Source organism: Octodon degus, unplaced genomic scaffold, assembly GCF_000260255.1.
Source record: "Octodon degus isolate 3935 unplaced genomic scaffold, OctDeg1.0 scaffold00232, whole genome shotgun sequence".
Taxonomy (NCBI): domain Eukaryota; kingdom Metazoa; phylum Chordata; class Mammalia; order Rodentia; family Octodontidae; genus Octodon; species Octodon degus.
In genome coordinates, this window is record NW_004524808.1 from 268,768 (window position 1) to 286,920 (window position 18,153).

At 39.5% G+C, this 18,153-nt stretch overlaps 1 protein-coding gene and 1 pseudogene across 8 annotated transcripts in view; both read left to right on the top strand.

The window, feature by feature from the left end:
• The first annotated feature begins 9,446 nt into the window (after positions 1-9,446).
• Cask (calcium/calmodulin dependent serine protein kinase) overlaps positions 9,447-18,153 on the top strand; it is a 514,903-nt gene continuing 506,196 nt past the window's right edge. For all 8 annotated transcript variants that reach the window (XM_004645575.2, XM_023705877.1, XM_023705878.1 and 5 more), the window contains exon 1: positions 9,447-10,139. In XM_004645575.2, coding sequence (XP_004645632.1) covers positions 10,081-10,139 — 59 coding nt within the window. In that variant the 5' untranslated portion in view covers positions 9,447-10,080. The remainder of the gene's footprint in view (positions 10,140-18,153) is intronic.
• LOC111813863 lies at positions 13,708-13,804 on the top strand (annotated as a pseudogene).

Here is an 18,153-nt window from a genome sequence, read left to right on the forward strand (position 1 = left end):
CCTGTATCCCCAGCCTTCTGGGAGATGAAGACAAGCAGATGGCAAGTTAAGGCCCAGCCTGGGTAGTTTAGCAATTTAATCATGACTCCTTGTCTCAAAATTTTGAAATTTATCAAAAGGCTGGGAATGCACTTCAGTGTGAAAGCCCTGGGTTCAATCTTTAGCATGGCAAATTTTAAAGATAGATGAATAGATAGATAGATAGATAGATAGATAGATAGATAGATAGATAATTGCATTTTTGCTGTTGAATTTTAGTTCTTCACGTATGGTATTAATCATTTGCTATATATTGATTTGCAAATAATTTCTTTCCATAGGCTGCCTTTTTGCTGTACTGTATCTTTTGATGCACAAAAGTCTTAAATTTTTATGTAGTTTAGTTTATATATTTTTACTTTTCTTGACTCGGCTTTTGGTGTCATATCCAATAAGTCACAACAAATCCAATGTCATAAAGGTTTTCCTTCATGTTTTCTTTTAAGGGTCTTAGGTCTTATATTAAAGTTTATCATCTATTGTGAGTTAGTTTTGTATATAGATTAAGATAATAATTCAATTTCATCTTTTTGCATGTGGATATACAGCTTTTCCTATGCCATTTGTTCAAATTACTGTCTTTTCTCCCAGGAATGGTCTTGGAAACCTTGATTTGTGTCTCCCTTTCTCACTAATGTGCAAACTCCTAAAGGATATTAATCAGGTTGATTTAACTGAGTACATACTGTGTTGTTGGTACCTAGCATATAATAAATGCTCAATAAAATTTTACTAAATGAGAAAATAACTGCTGAAAAAAAGATTTGGCACAGTGACTTACACTATACAGAACTTCATTAAGCAGATACTGTTGTTATTGTTCTTTAGCCCATTGTATTTTTTACCTGGGCAAACTTTGTTCAATTTGAAAAAATGAAAATAAGACTTAAGGGAACAGAAGAAAGTCAATAGCAGGGTATATGTTGATTTAGACTTTGAAACTTGACAGAGTGAGTTCACATGCTAATCCCAGTTCTTTCTAATTCCATGATCTTTGACACATTATTCAACCTCTCTACAAGTCTCAGTTTTCTCATCTGTAAAATGAATGTGAATGTGTTTATTATCACATTCATTATGTTATGTGTACTATCTTGGCATAGTGTCTGGCATTTATAATAAGCTCTCAATAAATGGTCCTTCTGTTATTTCTTTACAGATCATTAGAATTTCTATCTTTCCCCTTAGTTTGTTGTTGTTATTGTCTTTTAAAAGGTTACTTTCATAGCTATTGTCTCCATTTACAAGACAATTTAAAAGCTGTAACAAGAGTAAGTAAGCTCAAATGGGAACTATTTGATTAGAACATTTAAGGTAAAATATCATTGAAGAATTCTTATCAGACCTGTGAATTACCACAGTTTGTGTATTTTTCTCTTGACCAAAATGGAAAACATCTTATTAGTGCAGATCTTGACATTATAGAGCACTTTTGTTAAAACTCAAGATTTTTCAGGGAAAAAGCCTCCATTGAAAATAAAAAGTATCATTTCATCAGAACATACAATAAGAAAGAAAAGCCTCGCAAAGAGTTTAACAGATTCATGCTGTCTGAAAAGACCCCCAGAAAGAATCCATCTCACTCAGGCCCAGTGTAGGGTAAATGATTAAACTTCTTGGTGTTGATAGGCTTGTATTTCATATTGGTGACTTATTAATCACTTGACCTTTTCCACAGTGTGCTTAGCATAGTAAATTATCCTCCTTTCTATAGAAGCTTGGGTGACTTACATGACACTTCACAGCTTAGCCACGGCAGGACTTGACATAAGTCACACGTTGAACATATTGCACCTCATCACATGTTTTTACATGTGGTGTGACAATTTAAAAGCAATCCAGCAATATGGAAGGAAAGCACCAGGAAATACAGGCAAAAAATTAATGGAAGGATTTAATTTCTAACATTCAACTTTGAAATCTCTCATAGGTAAGCAAAAAGAAAATTTCCATTACTATGTAAGATTTTATTTTACCACACAAAAGAGAACTACTATAACTAAATTTCAATTAATAGAAATAAATTCAAAATTTTTAGCCAATTTACGCTATTTGATACCTTTTCAGTTTTGCTATTGGTAACTATCCCCTTCCTTTCAAAAATCTTGATGGCATTTTTATGTTTTCTTCCCAAGAATTCAAACACTTGAACTATTTCTGTTGGCTCCTCATTCTCTTCCTAACTGTAATTCATTGTCTAATTCAATTCAAGAAACACAGACACGGCTGGCGGTGCAGCTCAGTGGCAGAATGCCTGACTAGCAAGAAAGAGGCTTGGGCTCCATCCCTAGCACTGGAAAAGCACAAAGAAAAACCCTATATAAGTGCCCTTCAACTTAAAACAGGGTGAGAATACCATAAGCCCATGGCAAAGTAGAAAATATATCTAATATACCTACATTCCATACATCTCAGATTAGCCACACAGCATGCTTTAGGAGCATTAGTTGCTGCTCTTGTGATGGCAGAGTTGACTGAGAACTGTGGCTTGTTGCTCTGCATCAGAACAGAATCATATTGCTTATTGCCAGCCCTGAAAAAGATCAAATCATAAAGTACACTTTCCACAGAATGTTTATCATGTCCCCACCATCATAAAGTCTGATTATTTTCTTCAATTATGTTTTATTGGTACATTTTAGGGATAAATAATGATCCCATACATCATAGAAAATTTATATGTGTACATAACATAACTTAATTCTTTGATTTCCATTACCCTACCCTCCCTTCAACCCCTCCTCCCTTCTCCATTTACAATTTTTTTTCATTTTTCCTTCTCTTCTCACTTCTTTACTTTTTCTTTCTTTCCTTTCCCCCTCCTATCTTCCTAGTTCTCTTCCCCATTTTAACATTTTCTTCGTATTTCACAATGTCTAGTGTATATTCTGGACCTTATTTACACTTTTCATTTCTCACACCAGAGAAACACTATGGTATTTACATATGTGTGTTTGATTTGTTTTAAGAATATGGCCTCTACATGCATTCATTCACCTAGAAACATCTCAAGTTTCTCCTTCTTTATGGCCAATTAGTATTCCATTGTTTAAAAAACAACTCATATCTTCTTTATCTATTCACCAATTAACGGACATTTGTCCTGTTTCTAAGATTTGGCTATTACAAACTGTGGTGCTATAAACATGATTGTACATATATCACTATGGTATGATGCTTTTAATTCTTTTGGGAAGATACCTAGAAGGGGAATAACTGTGTCAAATAGAACCTATAGTCCTAGTTTTTTGTTGAATCTCCACACTGATTTTCAATTATAAACTTAACTTCAACCAACTGGAGATGATTTTTAGTCGTGTATTTATATGATAAACATATATGATGTGCATACTATGCTCCAGACACTTTTCAGGTGTTAGAGGTAAAAGAAAAGAGACTATGAAGAGAACTGATAAAAATGGAATTCCAGAAAGTAATAAGGACTGTGAAATTATTCATACATTCAACATTCAGCGAATGGCTTCTGAATGGTTACTACACAGTTGGCATTGTTCTATAAGATGAAAATTCTCTCATGGACATGAATCGGACTCTTCAGGATAAGCAAGCCAGGACAAGCAGTTAGGAGCAGGAACCCAGTGAGAAAAGTTAGGCAATATCTAATTACAGCTTGATGGAGTAGATTAAGGTAAAGATGAAAGAAACAGAAAAGAAAGAAAAATCTGAATGAAATTTTCAAAGCAAGACACAGAATGTAGTGATTGGCTAAGCTGGAGAATAAAGCAAAGTGCTAAGACACACACACAATGCCAATGTTTTTGGTGACTAGAAGGGCAGGGAATGCTCCCTCCATTCTGCTTTTCTGCAAAATGTGTCCTGATTATTTCTATCCATGTTTCCACCCTCAGCTTAAGGTAAGCTTTGATTTGGATAAGTTATTCAGAAATCCTCATTCCATGGCCGCAGTGAGTGGCTGAGGGGTAGTCAAGGGCTCACTGTCAGATCTACAGAAGAGTGAATTTTAGAACATGGGGAGAAACTGCTAGAAAAGTTCCTTGATATACAATGGTAAAGTCCAAAACAGTGCCGACTATTTGGCTACCTTAAGGCAAGCCTGGACCTCTGGTGATCATCCTGTGATCCCTGAGGATAAAGTCAATAACACAGAGAGCACAATGATGACACTTGCAGAAAGCGAATCATCCAGGACACACCTGAGTCCTGGATCAAGCCTTATCTGATGCTAGGGTACAGTTCAACGATATAATTATGTGAGCCAATAGATTCTCAGTACTTTTAAGCTGGTTTTGAGTTTTCAGTTATTTATAAGGAAAAGAATTCTGAATCACACAGTGCTTATTAGCATGCAGCACAATGTTGAGACCCCAGGAGGCCAGTGAACACTTGTGATCATAAGTGGCTCAATGAGTGGCTATCTTTTGTTTAACTCTTAAGCTACAGCGTGTTCAGTGTCTAGTAACACTGCTTTTTCCAAAGGCAACTTTATTTCCACTGTCAAAAAAGAGAAAAGTTTCCACTGACTTGTTCATTGACATTAAAGGGAATCTTTAGATGAAGGTTGACAAAGCTGCACCAGAAGAAATTGGGCAAGAAACACATCTGTATTCAGATGTGTTTTGCTCCTGGAAGTGTTCTTTTGGATTTTGTATGGCTTCTTCACCCTAGTGATGAAGTCAACTGTAGCGTTTTTTGAAGAGAGCTATTCAGTGGCTAGTATCAGATCAATGGCTCTTAGTATGTAGATGCTTTTAAAACTACAGATCCCACAGCTCAGCAGACTAAGTGGCAAGCTCAAGGACCAAGGTTCGATCCTCAGTCCCGCATGCCATGCCAGCCCTGCTCCTGGGAGTGCTGAGCCAGCAACCAAGTCCAGGTATGGTGGTGCACACCTATAATCCCAGAGCTGGGGAGGGTGAAAACAGGAGGAACACTACAAATCCAAGCTGCATACTGAGACCCTGTACCAAATACATAAAAGAAAAACCTATAGATCCCTATTAAATGCACCGGAGATTCAAATTCAGATTCAGTAACTTTTGGATAGGGCCCCAAAATCAACATTTTTCATAAACTCCCAAGTGACTTTGATGCAGCTGTCACTTTGACAATCACCATTGTCATAGGCTTGGTTCCCCCAAAGCCAATCCTGATAAGGACTCATGAGTAAGTTATGAATTAAGGAAGTGTTTCAGGGTAGGGAGAGAGAAATAGAGAAAGAAATAGAGGAAGCCAACAAAGGTTACAATTTCAGGTACAAGTCCTACAAAAGGTTAGCCTAATCCCACACAGGAGCTTTGGGGAGTAAAGAGTTGTCCCTTTCCCCCTCAGTATTCCACATTTATGCACTATCAGTTATTAGATAATAGATAATAGCCAGCCAGGGAATCCCTAAGCTCCCAGGAACTTCTATGTTTCAACAGAATACTGATAGCTTGTGGGAAGTCCTCTGAAGTCACAGGCCTGACCTTTGGAAGCAAAAATATGCTGAAGCTGGGGTAGGGAATAGGAAAATGGTAGTGGGATCATAAGGAATTTAAATGGGGTACCTACAACATCTGTTAAAACTATTTAAAGGGGTTCATGTCTACTATAAGAACAAGTATCTGTGTTTTAAAAAGTAACAGAGGGACAAGAGAGCTTGTATCAAATACAAAAGGAAGAATTACTTAAAATTACAATTTTGTTTACATATAGAGTCAAGAAGACCTAGTCATATACATATAACTTTAGTGCCACTGAAAGTGGCAGTCTTTTGGTGACAAGCTCTTTGGTATCTTTTATCATGTGCTATCTGCCTATTTCCCTAACCTCACCTAGCCTCTTTCTCTCTACACTCCATGATCCAGGTATGGCTTTTGCCTCCAAAAGACTATGTTCTTCCAAAACAGCATGTTCTTGTTCATCTCCAAGAATCCACAAATGCTGCTGTTTCTACTTATAATCAATGGACCTCCTACTCCATTCACCTCATTAATTTCTGTACTGTTTTAATCTTAGTCAAAACATTTCTCCAGTGAGGCCTTTCTTGACCCATGGATCCTTTCATTATTTTCACCCCCATGTTTCTCAATCCCAAAGGACCATCACTCTTCCTTTACTTGTCCAATCTTTGGCGCAAAGTTTCCATGCCTCAACAGGGGATAATGTAGGTATTCAAGAACTTGCAACCAGAAATTGGACTGTAAGTGTAATAATATACGTAGCTTTTTTCATGGAGATATACACAGTATCTTTTATTTGAGTTTAGCATGCTCTGTTTATACCATGAAGCAATTACTATTTATTCCAGTGAAGAACGGTATCATTCTTAATTTTATTCATTAATTCAGTAATAATTTATGTGCTTATACAATCATACTATAGACAGAAACTGAGCTCCAAATTGCCTAAATTAGTCTCATGTGATACTGACCTCTGTGTAACTCTCATGCTAGTGTTTCTGTAGGGTGTTTCCCCCTTTTTATGTATGTCATGCTGAAATTAAGCGAGAACCTCACAACCTGAAGATGTCTAAAATGAGGAAGTTTAACACTCAAAGTCACTGAAGACTTGCACTGTGGTCTAAAAACCAGATTTATGTAGCATCAATTTCATCCTTATAGGGTTTTAGATGTCTTAGCTTTTAAAGCCCTATCAGCTTTACTCTAGAGGTATACTTTCATTACAGTGAGGACAGACTTTTTCATCGGTCACTTTCCTAGTATTGGAAATACTGCAGGTTGACTGGGGAAACCAATCGCCATCTGTTTTTCTCTTGTCTACCATCAAGAGGAGATAGGAAAGTTCAGTGCTGCAACCCCTGCATCCCCTTGATGTGTGACTCTGGCCCGAACAATAAGATGCAAAAAAAAAAATTATTTCCCTGAGAGGTGATGAGACAGGAAGCACAAAAACCTCACCTGAACTCAAGGCCTTCCTACCTTTGATGCATTAAATTGTAGTAGCCATCTTATGATAATGGGACAACTAGCCTGAGGCTGAAACACTAACCAATTAAAGATGGTAGACCATAAAGAACAAACCTAAATAACCGATGACGCTGTGAAGTAGCTGATCCAACATCGGTATATTGGATCATGAAATGTACTGCTACATGGAAAAAAAAAACCTACCACTCTCATTTGTTTGAGTCACAGTTAGATAAATATTCAGTTATTAACATCGGAACACAATCTAACTGATGCACTTAGTTACTTTAATATTTCTTTTGTGGAAACTAAAACAGAACTAAGTTAGTGACACATGTAAATTCATACTTCAGGAAGACGACTAGATTTGTGGAAGAAACATAGAATTAATTTTAAAAGTTTGGTTATTTTGGTCCTAGAAGCAGAGAGGAACATCTACTAACCATCATCCATGTTGCAAGTTCTGAGAGCTGTATATTGCAGAGAACCTTCATTGAGATTAGATACCATACTAGGAGCTGGGAGATCTAAATTCAGATTAGGAGGAAATCCTGAGGTTTGCGCTAATCTGAAGACCTTCAACCATTCAAGGACTGTGACCAGGAAATGCTTAAGAGCTGACTAAATAAAGCAATCACTGTGGCAAGGCTGTGACATGAGTTCATGAGTAAGAACTCCCCTGTGCAGAAGGTTACAATCCTACCTTAAGCCACAGCTTCCACCTAAGAATGGGAAGGTGATATGGCTCTTGGGAGAGAAACCTCCATATCCTCTACATCTGGAAAAGAGGCAGCTGGACTAGCCAACCCCAGAGGCTCTCTTTAGATTGAAAGCAGTGTGATGCCATGAACAGAGAACATACCATCTTTGCAGTTGCCTTTCCTCTCACCTCCACATTATTTTCTGCTTTAATTTATAATTGTCCTTTTCTACCTCTAAGCATAGAGCCCTGTGAAAAACAAACCTCAAAATAAAGCAGACAAACCTGGGCACAGCTCAGACTTAAGCCAGAGAAAACAAGTGAAGCTGCCACAAGGTGACTAGGGAGGGTAGCTGGGCACTTCACGACAGAACAGTGATGCCTTATTCACCAGAACGAGATGAACATGCCACCTTGAGGTGTGTGACTTGGAAGTGCTGGACACTCAAAGAATGTGATGTTCCTCGATCTCTGAAGCCCTCTTCTCTAAAGAATGCACAAACTGTCTAGAAAAGGGAGGAAAATCTTCTTATGCACTTATATTGCATCTAATATGCATCAAGTGTCAGTGCCCAAATTCTTAACAAATCTCTCAGCCTCTTAAAGCAGGGTTCAAGGGTTTGCATGAAACATTTTTGAAGAGGAAATAGGGTGTGAGTTTCCACCCTGCCCCTCCACTTTGGTAAGTCCTATTTTTTTTAAAAAAAATACCACACTGAGAATTTTACCTGATTTTTGGAAGCTGACTTATGAACTAATTGGGCATTTCTGCTGTGCAAAGGAACAAAGATTTTTTTATTGGCCTTCAACTGAGGCATATACCTGTCTGATGGCGCTGGCTCATTCTGCACATGCTCAGTTGAACAGAAATCTTCATATTGAATGCAACCTAGCACAGCGGCAACACCCACAACCTCACTCCCAGGCTGACCCAGTGCACCCCACTCCCTCTAGTTGCATTTTTATCCGGACAAAGTCTAACATTTCTAAGGCACACAGAGAGCACAGTAGGTGCTGGGGGCTTGTGGATAACATGAAAAGGGACTTAAACTCTCGCTGTGTCACTGCTTTTCTGACCTCTTTCTAGGTTGTTTCTCGTATGGGCACACGCTGCATAGATATTTGTGGAGTTTGGAGTGGAATGCGGGAGAAGCTGTCTCTCTAGATACTGTTCGCTGTCGCACACCTTCCTAGACAGTTTTCCTTCGGTCTTTTTCTAGGACCACCTTCCTCTCTCTCCCAGCCCTCATCTTCCCTAAGGAATGACAGGGTGGCACTAAAAGCATCCGCTGCCAAAAGCACGGTCTTGAGTGACAACCTCTCTCTCCCCACCTCTTTTCTTGCTTTCCCATTCATTAGCACCCTTTCCCTGCCTTTTTTCCCCAGCAAAAACTGGGGAAGGTTTCCTGCAATTACAAAAGAAGGGGGAGAGCGTCCGGAGTTTCCAGCATCTCCTTGAAGAATGTGTGTGCAGCCTGGGACCTTTTGTCCCCGGCTCCTTGTGCGGCTCGGTCGTGGTTGGACGAGGAGGCGAGGACTTCGACCCGCCCCGCCTCAGCAGCTGCAGCCAGCGAGCCCCACTCGCCAACCCCCGCGCCCTCTAGATTCCCGGGGCCCGCCTGTACACCGTGACGTGGCCGCCGCCGCGCGCATGCGCCGCTTGGCCCGTTCTCTTTTCTCCCGGCCGCCGCCCCCCTCCCGACGGACTGGAGTGGGCGGGGCCTGTAGATCCGGCCGTCGCGTGGGCCAAAGGGGGAGGAGAGCGAGTGTGCGCGAGGCTGGTGCGCGGGGCTCCACATCCCAGAGCCGGTCGGCCACTGAGGCTGAGGGGAGGAGTTGAAGGCGGTGGCCGAGGCTCCCGCCCGCCCTGAGCGCCCGTCCCGTGAAGCCCCCTCCCACTGCCGGCCGGGCGGCGGCGGGAGGAGGAGAAGGAGGAGGGAGCGTCTCTGCCGCCGCCTCCTGGTCCCCAGTGCCGATCTGCACCGCCACCTCCCTCCGCGGCGAGCCTCCCTCCATGGTCCTGCCGCGGCCCCCCGTGTAGCCCGAGCTGCCCCAGCCGCGCCGGAGCCGGCCTCGGGCAGAGGGAGCGGTCGCGGCCTCGCGGCCCGCTTGGGCTGACGAGGGAGAGCGCGGCACCGCGCGGTCCCGGAGGGTCCGCACGCCCGGCAGCGCGGCCCGAGCAGCGCGAAGAGCAGCGGGCGGGCGGGCGGCTCCGAGCCCGGGCCGCCCTCGCTCCCACGCCCCGGTCCTGCCGCCCGCACCGGGGCAGTCGCCTGCAGAAGAAGGCGCCGCAGTCTCCGGGCCTCGCCGCCCCACTCGAGCGCCTTCAGCTCCGAGGGCTCGCGGGTCCTGAGGGGAAGAGGCGAACGCCCGGCCGGGCTCTGAGCTCTTGGGCGCCCCCACCCTCGTTTTCGGAGCCCTCCACGCTGCGGCCGCTGTCCCCTCCGGACCATGGCCGACGACGACGTGCTGTTCGAGGATGTGTACGAGCTGTGCGAGGTGATCGGCAAGTGAGTCTCCACGCAAGGGAGCGGGAGTGTGGAAAAATGCATTTCAGTGATGCCCGCGTCCTCCCGCACCCGCTCCGGGCCTGCCCCCTGCCCTCCCTCCTTCCCCTCTGCCTCCCGCGTCCTCCTCACCCTGGAGGAGTATTTATAGACGCGTACCTGGATCTTCTGCCAGGAGGGGCTCTGGGGGGGTTCTCCGTGATCCCTTGAGGCCAACTAGTCGAGGTCGGCCATCCCATGAGGCGTGGGGCCAACTGCCTGTATTTTATCTGACGGTTGCACAGGGACGTGGAAGAACCGATTTTATAGTTGCTTCCTGGGAACAGTTGGGGTTATTGTTACCTTGCGTGTACCTTAGACCATTTACGGATACAGCAGCTTGCATTTTGTTTGCTTGTGGAGAGAGAGAGAGAGAGAGAGAGAGAGAGAGAGAGAGAGAGAGACCGAGAGAGACCGAGAGAGAGACCGAGACCGGGGTTTTTAATTGTGGGGTGTGTGTCTATTGTGCAGGATATTAGACAGATGCCTTTGTGTTCACCCCATGCCCGGATTGGAGGGGGTCGTAATAAGACGGGGTGCGTCCAGTTTCTGCAAATTCTTCATCTAGTGTAGACGAACATGCAAAGAGTTGGGGGCACCCGAATTTTTAATGCCTCGTTATGCAATGACTGTTCAATCAATGCTCGAGGCTCCCTTCCACTGTTGTTGGGATGGTGGTTAGCGTGGTAGAGCCGTCTGCTTTGAGTCACCGGGATGGTCTAGAATACAGAACTGACAGTCCAAATGCTCATCCTTTCATCTGTGTTGTATAATTACACTAGGGAAAAGCAGGAATCAGATTAATCACAGTGCTGATTGAGAATTAAATCTGCAGTTCCTCATCTAATTGTCCATTCCTTAAATCTGTTTTGAATAGTTTCCTTTTCATTCTTGTCAAACAGTATTCCAAGTGCACAATCCTGCTAATTTGCTTGTGAGGGAAATGCTGGCAATCTGAAGTTGATTTCCTAGCTCAGCGTGCATTCTGTGGCTTTAGAAGTTGAGATAAGATTTAAGAGCAATTTTTTCTTATTTAATGGGGCTTACTAGACAGCACCATTGGAATATTTTACCTCTTTTGGGGGAAAGCTGTGTTTTATTGTCTGTTTTAAGGTCAGCATTTGAGAAATTAAACTTAAGACCTTAGAGCAGTTGACTCAATCTCTTTTAAGTTGTCTGCAGTACTCAATTTCAATTTGAGTGCTGATAACTCACTTTTTCTTCCATATTGAAGAATTTTAATGTTGCCTAACATGCTGAAATTGTCAGTAGAGCTTGCTACACACTTTACTCAGACTCAGTCGCTGCGAGGACATGTTACTCCTTGCCCCTATTGTTCAGTGACCAGCATGTCTGTTAGGGAGAGGATATCCAAATGCGTCTGGTAAAGTCATTGTGGAAGTGCTCTAGAGCAGCGCTGTCCAAAAGATATATAACGAGAGTCACATATGGTAATTTAAAATTTTCTAGTAGCCACATTGAAAAGATTAAAAACAGTAGATGTAATTAATTAGATAAAATGTTTTCAACCCAATATATTCAAATTATTGTCATTTCAATGTGTAGCCAGCATAAAAATTATTAATGCAATACTGTACATCTTTTCTAAGTCTTTGAATTCAATATGTATTTTACACTTATCAGCACATTTCAATTCTGATACTAAACTACATTTGCATCAGAAGCACCTAATCTGTTTTTAGGGTTCATAAAATTTGTATGTGCAAAAGTAAATTCATATACCGAAGTTGTTCCAAACATATGTAAAAGTTTTGCAATAACTGAATTGCATATTTTTCCACATTTAAATTAAAATTAACTGAAATTAAATTTAAACATCTTAAGTCAGACTAGCCACTTTTCAGATGTTTAATAGCCACATGTGAATGGCACAGTTCTAGAGAGAAAAATATATCAAATATCTCCTTGATTTATTCATGATTAGGAAGCAACCAGTGAAGGTAAATTAAATGTTTCCCAAAAGCCCCCCATAACAGTAACAGCGTATGGGTGAATAATCTTTGTTGTGTCTTAGTTATAGCTGATATAAATGAACCAGCAAAGTCATAATTGAAAAATGGTGATATTAAAATGTTAATTATGTTGTGATGTTGGAAAATAGCCATCACTGAATCAATTTAGGTAATTAGTTGTAATTCTTTAAGATCTGGAAGGGTGACAGTAGATTCTCTTAATCTTGAAAAGTGGTCAGCATCACATTAGCACAGTATTCTGCTGACTTACAACTGAGAGAATATTTCAGAAATCACCTCTGGTAGATTTAAATTCATCTCTTCTGTTATTTCACAGCTGCATAAGGAGGGAAAGCAGGGTAATTTAGAGGTGATAGGTATTCTGTGGCTACCTTCATCTCATTTGTAGACTAAAAAATCTGACATGGCCAATGCCATTTATAAAATGCCATTCCTGGAAATAAAAAATGCAAGATAGCCTTAGTGTTAAAGAATGTAATAATAGTATTCCACACCGTGTGTAAAGGTTGAAGGTTTCTCCGGTAAATTGTCTCAGCATATATTGATCTGAAATTTGAAATTCGTTTGAGATTTTCTTTCAGGGACCTTGACAGCAACATTTTAACATACAATTTGTTCAATTATGGATTTAAACAGAAAAGCTTTAAAGATATTCACTCACATTGAAACCTTTTGGATTTCTATTCAACTTCTATGGAATTTTGATTTTTTAAATATCCAGTTAGCATTACAAATTGTTTTTCATCACTAGATCTTAATAGGTTTAAATTTTCACTAAGGCACTTTAAAATAGATTTTACTTTTCAAGATTAATTGGCCACCTACTCAATCCCCTACCTCCCCACTCGCTCACTCATGTACTCATCCACAGTATGCTTGGCTCTATTTGGTACAAAGGTGCAAAAGAGTTCCAGTTTAATCTAGACCTTGCTGTGGGTTCTCCTTGGTTGAAAAGGAGAACTTGACTAAGGGATATTTAAAAGTCGATCATTATTTAGTATATGTTTTCTTTCTAGTGTCTGCAGCTTTTACCCATGAGGGTAAAACCATTTTTGAGGTTATTATGAATCTGATTCATTATGTACATTGAGAGGAGGTCACTTACTTTTTAAAAAAATTAAAACTCTGTCCCCCACCCCTATGTTTCTTTTTTTTTTCAGAATCTTGTGGGAACTTTTTTGAATTCCTACTATTTCCATAACATCTTTCGAGTACCTCCAATAGTGGGACCTTCGCATAGTCCCCAAAATTCTGACAGGTATTATGATGGAAATATAGATTAATGACTAATTTTTATATCATGGTCATTTTCTATAGCTTTTGCAGATGTGTAATTTTATAGGTAAGTGTATAATCAGTAATATTACATGAAGGAAATTTTTAAGAAGATTCTTCTAAATTATCACACAGAAAAATGCTTGCCTTTTAGCAGAGCGGTTTCTGTGAAAATGAATAGCAAAATGCACACCATTTTCAGCTTGTGTGGGCTAAACATTTGTCCTAGTATTTAGAATATTTAGCAACCTGTAACTTCTGACTTTCTTGCTGTAGTAGGACATGTACTAAAATTGGAATGATGCAGTATGACCCCTGCTCAAGGATGACATGCAAGTTTATGAGGCATGCTGTATTTGCTAACACCTCAAGAGTACTTATATTTAATTACAGTTACTTATTTGTGGATCTCGCTACTTATAGGGAGCTTCTTTCGGGCAGGGAGAGTATCTCACACATCTTTCTCCATTAGCACACTTCCTGCAATGTAATGGTCACTCATTAGTTGTGGAATTAATTAAGTAGTTAATAAAATCTCATGAAAAAGCAAAAACCATGTTTATCAACCTAGAAACAATTGTTGTCCCAAGAGGTGGCATTCATTTAAAGTAGTGGTTCACCACCCAGTTGCATATTAGAATCACCTGGGGGGGGGGCTTTTAAAAAAGATCACTGACAGGGCCCTGTGTCAGAGTGGTAAAATCCAAATTTCAGAGTAGGTATTTTTTCTTTAAAGCTAAGTGATTCTTATATGCAGCTATGATTGAAAGTTATCAATTTAAAACCTAGGTGATGTATAATACATTTATAGACTTTTTTAGAGGATCATATTCTTTGCAAAGCAGAATAAATGTTTTTTGGAAAGTATTGAACATAACATATTGAAACATGGATTTTGTGTTCTGAGCCTTGTATAAAACTTTAGCTGCAGCCTGTGTTTGGCTTTGATTTCTAGGGCCTTTTAAGATTCTCATTGATTTATGACACTCATCTAATGCTAACATGGTGATTGTCTGATATTTGGAACAACACAGAACAAGGATTGCTTCATTAACAGTTGATGATGGCTTTCCACTGTAATGGCTTAATTTAATATTAAGAAATTTATCAATTTAGTATAGATTGTGTTTACACATACACTCCATTGAAAGAGAGTGGCTAAGTTGCTTGTGTACTTTAAATCACATATGTGGGCCATGGAGGTAGTTCAGTGGCATAAGCGCCTGCTGGGCAAACACAAGTCCTGAGCTTGATCCCTTATGCCAGAAAAAAAAATTTAAAAATAAAAAATAAAATGAATCACATATATGTGACTCCAATAATGCTGTTTTTCAGAGACTTGAATTAAATGCAGTCTTTATGTAAATATGTACTAATAATATATACTAATAATATGTAAAATACATAATTCATCCTAGGGAAAATTCAGCTTTAGTAATTTATACTGAGTACTATGGCTTTTACATATGTTGATTAACTCAGTGATTTGTGTTTCTAGTGCTGAATCACACTGAAGGATCTTTTCTTGGAAATTTTAACTAGATGTTGTAGATAAGCTAGTTTTTAATACCAGGAAAAGGCAAAGTGTGAGCCTGAATGAAATGAGAATTTTCCAAATGAGTAGTATTCCATGAAAGAAGTACTATACATGATCACAATGACAGCTAGGTAACAAGGTAAACAAAACAGACACCAGCTAGACTGCTAGCAGCCCAAAAAGAATCCAAACCATTAGGGTTACAGCTGCATTTCCACAAAGGAAAAACCTGTTAAATACAGTAGGAGATATAGATTCATACAGATGGCAAGCCTCATTGAAGTAGGGAAACAGTGTTGATTCCTGATGATGGAGTTCGAGTCTATGCTTCTTTTGGGGAGTAACTAAGCTATTCAGTTGCTTTTCTACTTGTGCAACTTTTTCTCTGTAGATTACTTTAGGAGGTATCTTTTTCAGGTTGCCATCCTAAATATTCTGTGGACTCACTTAACTTTCATGACAATAACATGTCTCAAAATAATGCAGTGTGTCCTCACTGCTCCCCAGCACTGCACCCTTAATAAGCAAGAGACTGAATGGCTGCTGCAGAGCAGACACCTTACCCCAACCATCAAGCAGATGGGATGCGCTGCTGTCATATTTTGTGGTTTTTTACTTGCAACTGAAAATGCAGATTCTGGACAAAACAGTAGAACTTTAGACTATTGCTACTGGGTTCAAGATACAATAGAATCCTCCTTTCTTTCTGTCCTGGGGCTGCTATGGTATTATTAGTTGTAGTGCACAAGTCTGTATAGGAAAATCTATCTTTGATTTTTCTATACTGGCAAGATTTCATTTCTGAAGCTAAACTGACTCAAAGTTAATGTCTTAATTTTGAGATTTAATGTCTTTATTAATTCATCTTATTAATTAACTAGTTATGAATTATAAAATTAATGATGTACATAGTAAATTTAAATATATAGATAGTACAAGGGCAAATTGTCTCTGAGCCACCATACCTATAATCCCAGCACTGGGAGGCTGAGGCAGGAGGATCACTGCAAGTTTGAGGCCAGCCTGAACTATATAGTGAGCTTACACTATGAAGTAAGACCTTGTCTCAAAAGACAATAAATAAATAAATGGTAAGTTGACTCTGTTTTCTCACAATCTATATCCCTATCCTCTCGAGCAGTCATAATGAACCTTCTAGAGTTAATCATTGTAATTTCTTGTACATCATGGAAGTTTTTCGTTTAAAAAAACAAGATGTGATTATATTTGCACACTGTACATAAATACTCATTTTCCATTAAAATAATGTATATGATGATCTTTTCTTATCAGTGTATCTATCTCTAACTCTTTCCTGTTCTGTAATCAATGATGTAGATTGGTACTTTGAATTTGGACTGATTGCAAGATATTTCTAATTGAACGCTCCTGGGAATTTTAGCCTCAAATGTGAATGGAAAGGATAGAATGACAGTCATGATTTGGAAGTCATTTATGTGAGTGGGTGTGGTCTTGGGGCTTACTGAACTAGGAGTTGTGGTTTGGAGTATAATTCATAGACAGAAAAATAAGGACAGCTGGAGAGCTCATACATTTCAAAGTGGGGAAGATCAATAGTGTGAAATGCCAGCAAACTGACTGAGGATCAAGAAAAGGTATGACTATAAAATGGAGACAATTTACCACATGCTGCCCCAGTCCCAGCCCTGGGTGTGCTGAGCCAGTGACCAAGTCTGGGCATGGTGGCATATGCCTGTATTCCCAGTGGTGAGGAAGCTGAAAACAGGAGGACCAATAAAAGTCTGATCTGCATAGTGAGACCCTGTGCAAAAATAAATAAATAAATTAAAAAATGGAGGCAAATGAAAGAGCCTATCAAAATGAATATGATATTTAATATTCAGTCCGTGGTGTGTCTGAAAAGATATTCTGGTTTCATTTCTGTGAGCGTGGCAACTTTACAGTATCTTTCTGTGACTCTGTCTCAAAATTAGCACATTAGAGCAAAAAAAAAGATTTTTTTTCACTGCAACTGTATTTTACAGATTTGAATGGTTGACTTTTAGGCAAAATCATTTGGTTTTCCTAAAACTAAGCCATTTTCATTCCCTAGCTTGTTCATCACTGTTAATTGAATGGAAGCTGTTGATGAAGTGGCAAAGTAAATTTTTGATACTTTAAATTTTAGGTGCTCATAAAGCCTGTGTTATTTTCTTAAATTCTTCCATGATAGAGAACTTAATTCTTTCTTACCTCAAGAGCTTTTATCCAGGTTGGATGAAGGTTGAGTTCTCCCATTCTCATCCCTCTTTCCCCCAACTCTAACTGAATTTGTTTATTGGCTTTTTAAAGTAGTTCACACCTATTTACGATAGAAAATTAATGCATTATTGCATTTTTTGTATCTAAGTACACATTATTTCACTTGAGCTTCTTAAGTTCTATTATGGGGCTTGTTGCATATTTTTCCCTTTATCTTTTTTATTTCCTTTAATACCTTTTTACTTTGTAACCATTATTGTGACTTTTTCAATCATTTACAGCTCACAATGATAATTCTGTCTTAGTTGGTCTGAAGGTTATGGGTTATTGTTAAACACAATGATTATTCTCTCTTTGAAAATTTATTGCGATGTGTTTCAGGCCTTTAACTTTGAACTTAGAGTATTTTGATATTTAAATGTGCAATGGAAGTAGTAGAATTTACCCATGTGAAGATTTTAATATATATTAAATGAAATGAAGATGGTGTTACTAATTCAGTTATGGAGGTATGACTCTATTGAGATATACAGAATATTATTATATTACTGATGCTTTATATAGTCTCAATTATGTTTTGAAATCATCATAGATTTTTCTCCTTTCTGTTTACATATAATTTCCTCTGAACATATGGATCAACATTGCTTTGTGGCTTGTAAGGCAGCTCCCTAAAGATCTTATCTGGTAACCTTTGGGCACAGTGTAGCCATTTTCTTCTTATTTATAGAAAGAATGATAGCTGCCTCGGAAGCTCTTTGCATGCATTAGTGATTATAAAGTGCAACATAAGTATTTTTTATTTGTAGAATGTCTCTGAAACTCTCCTTACTTTTGGCAGTTAGTACATAAGTTTCAACAGTTTCCAAATGTGCATTTTCTCAATATTAAACACAGGAAACGGCTACATTTGGCCGGCCCTGGCCTGGTGTAAATAATACAGTGAAAT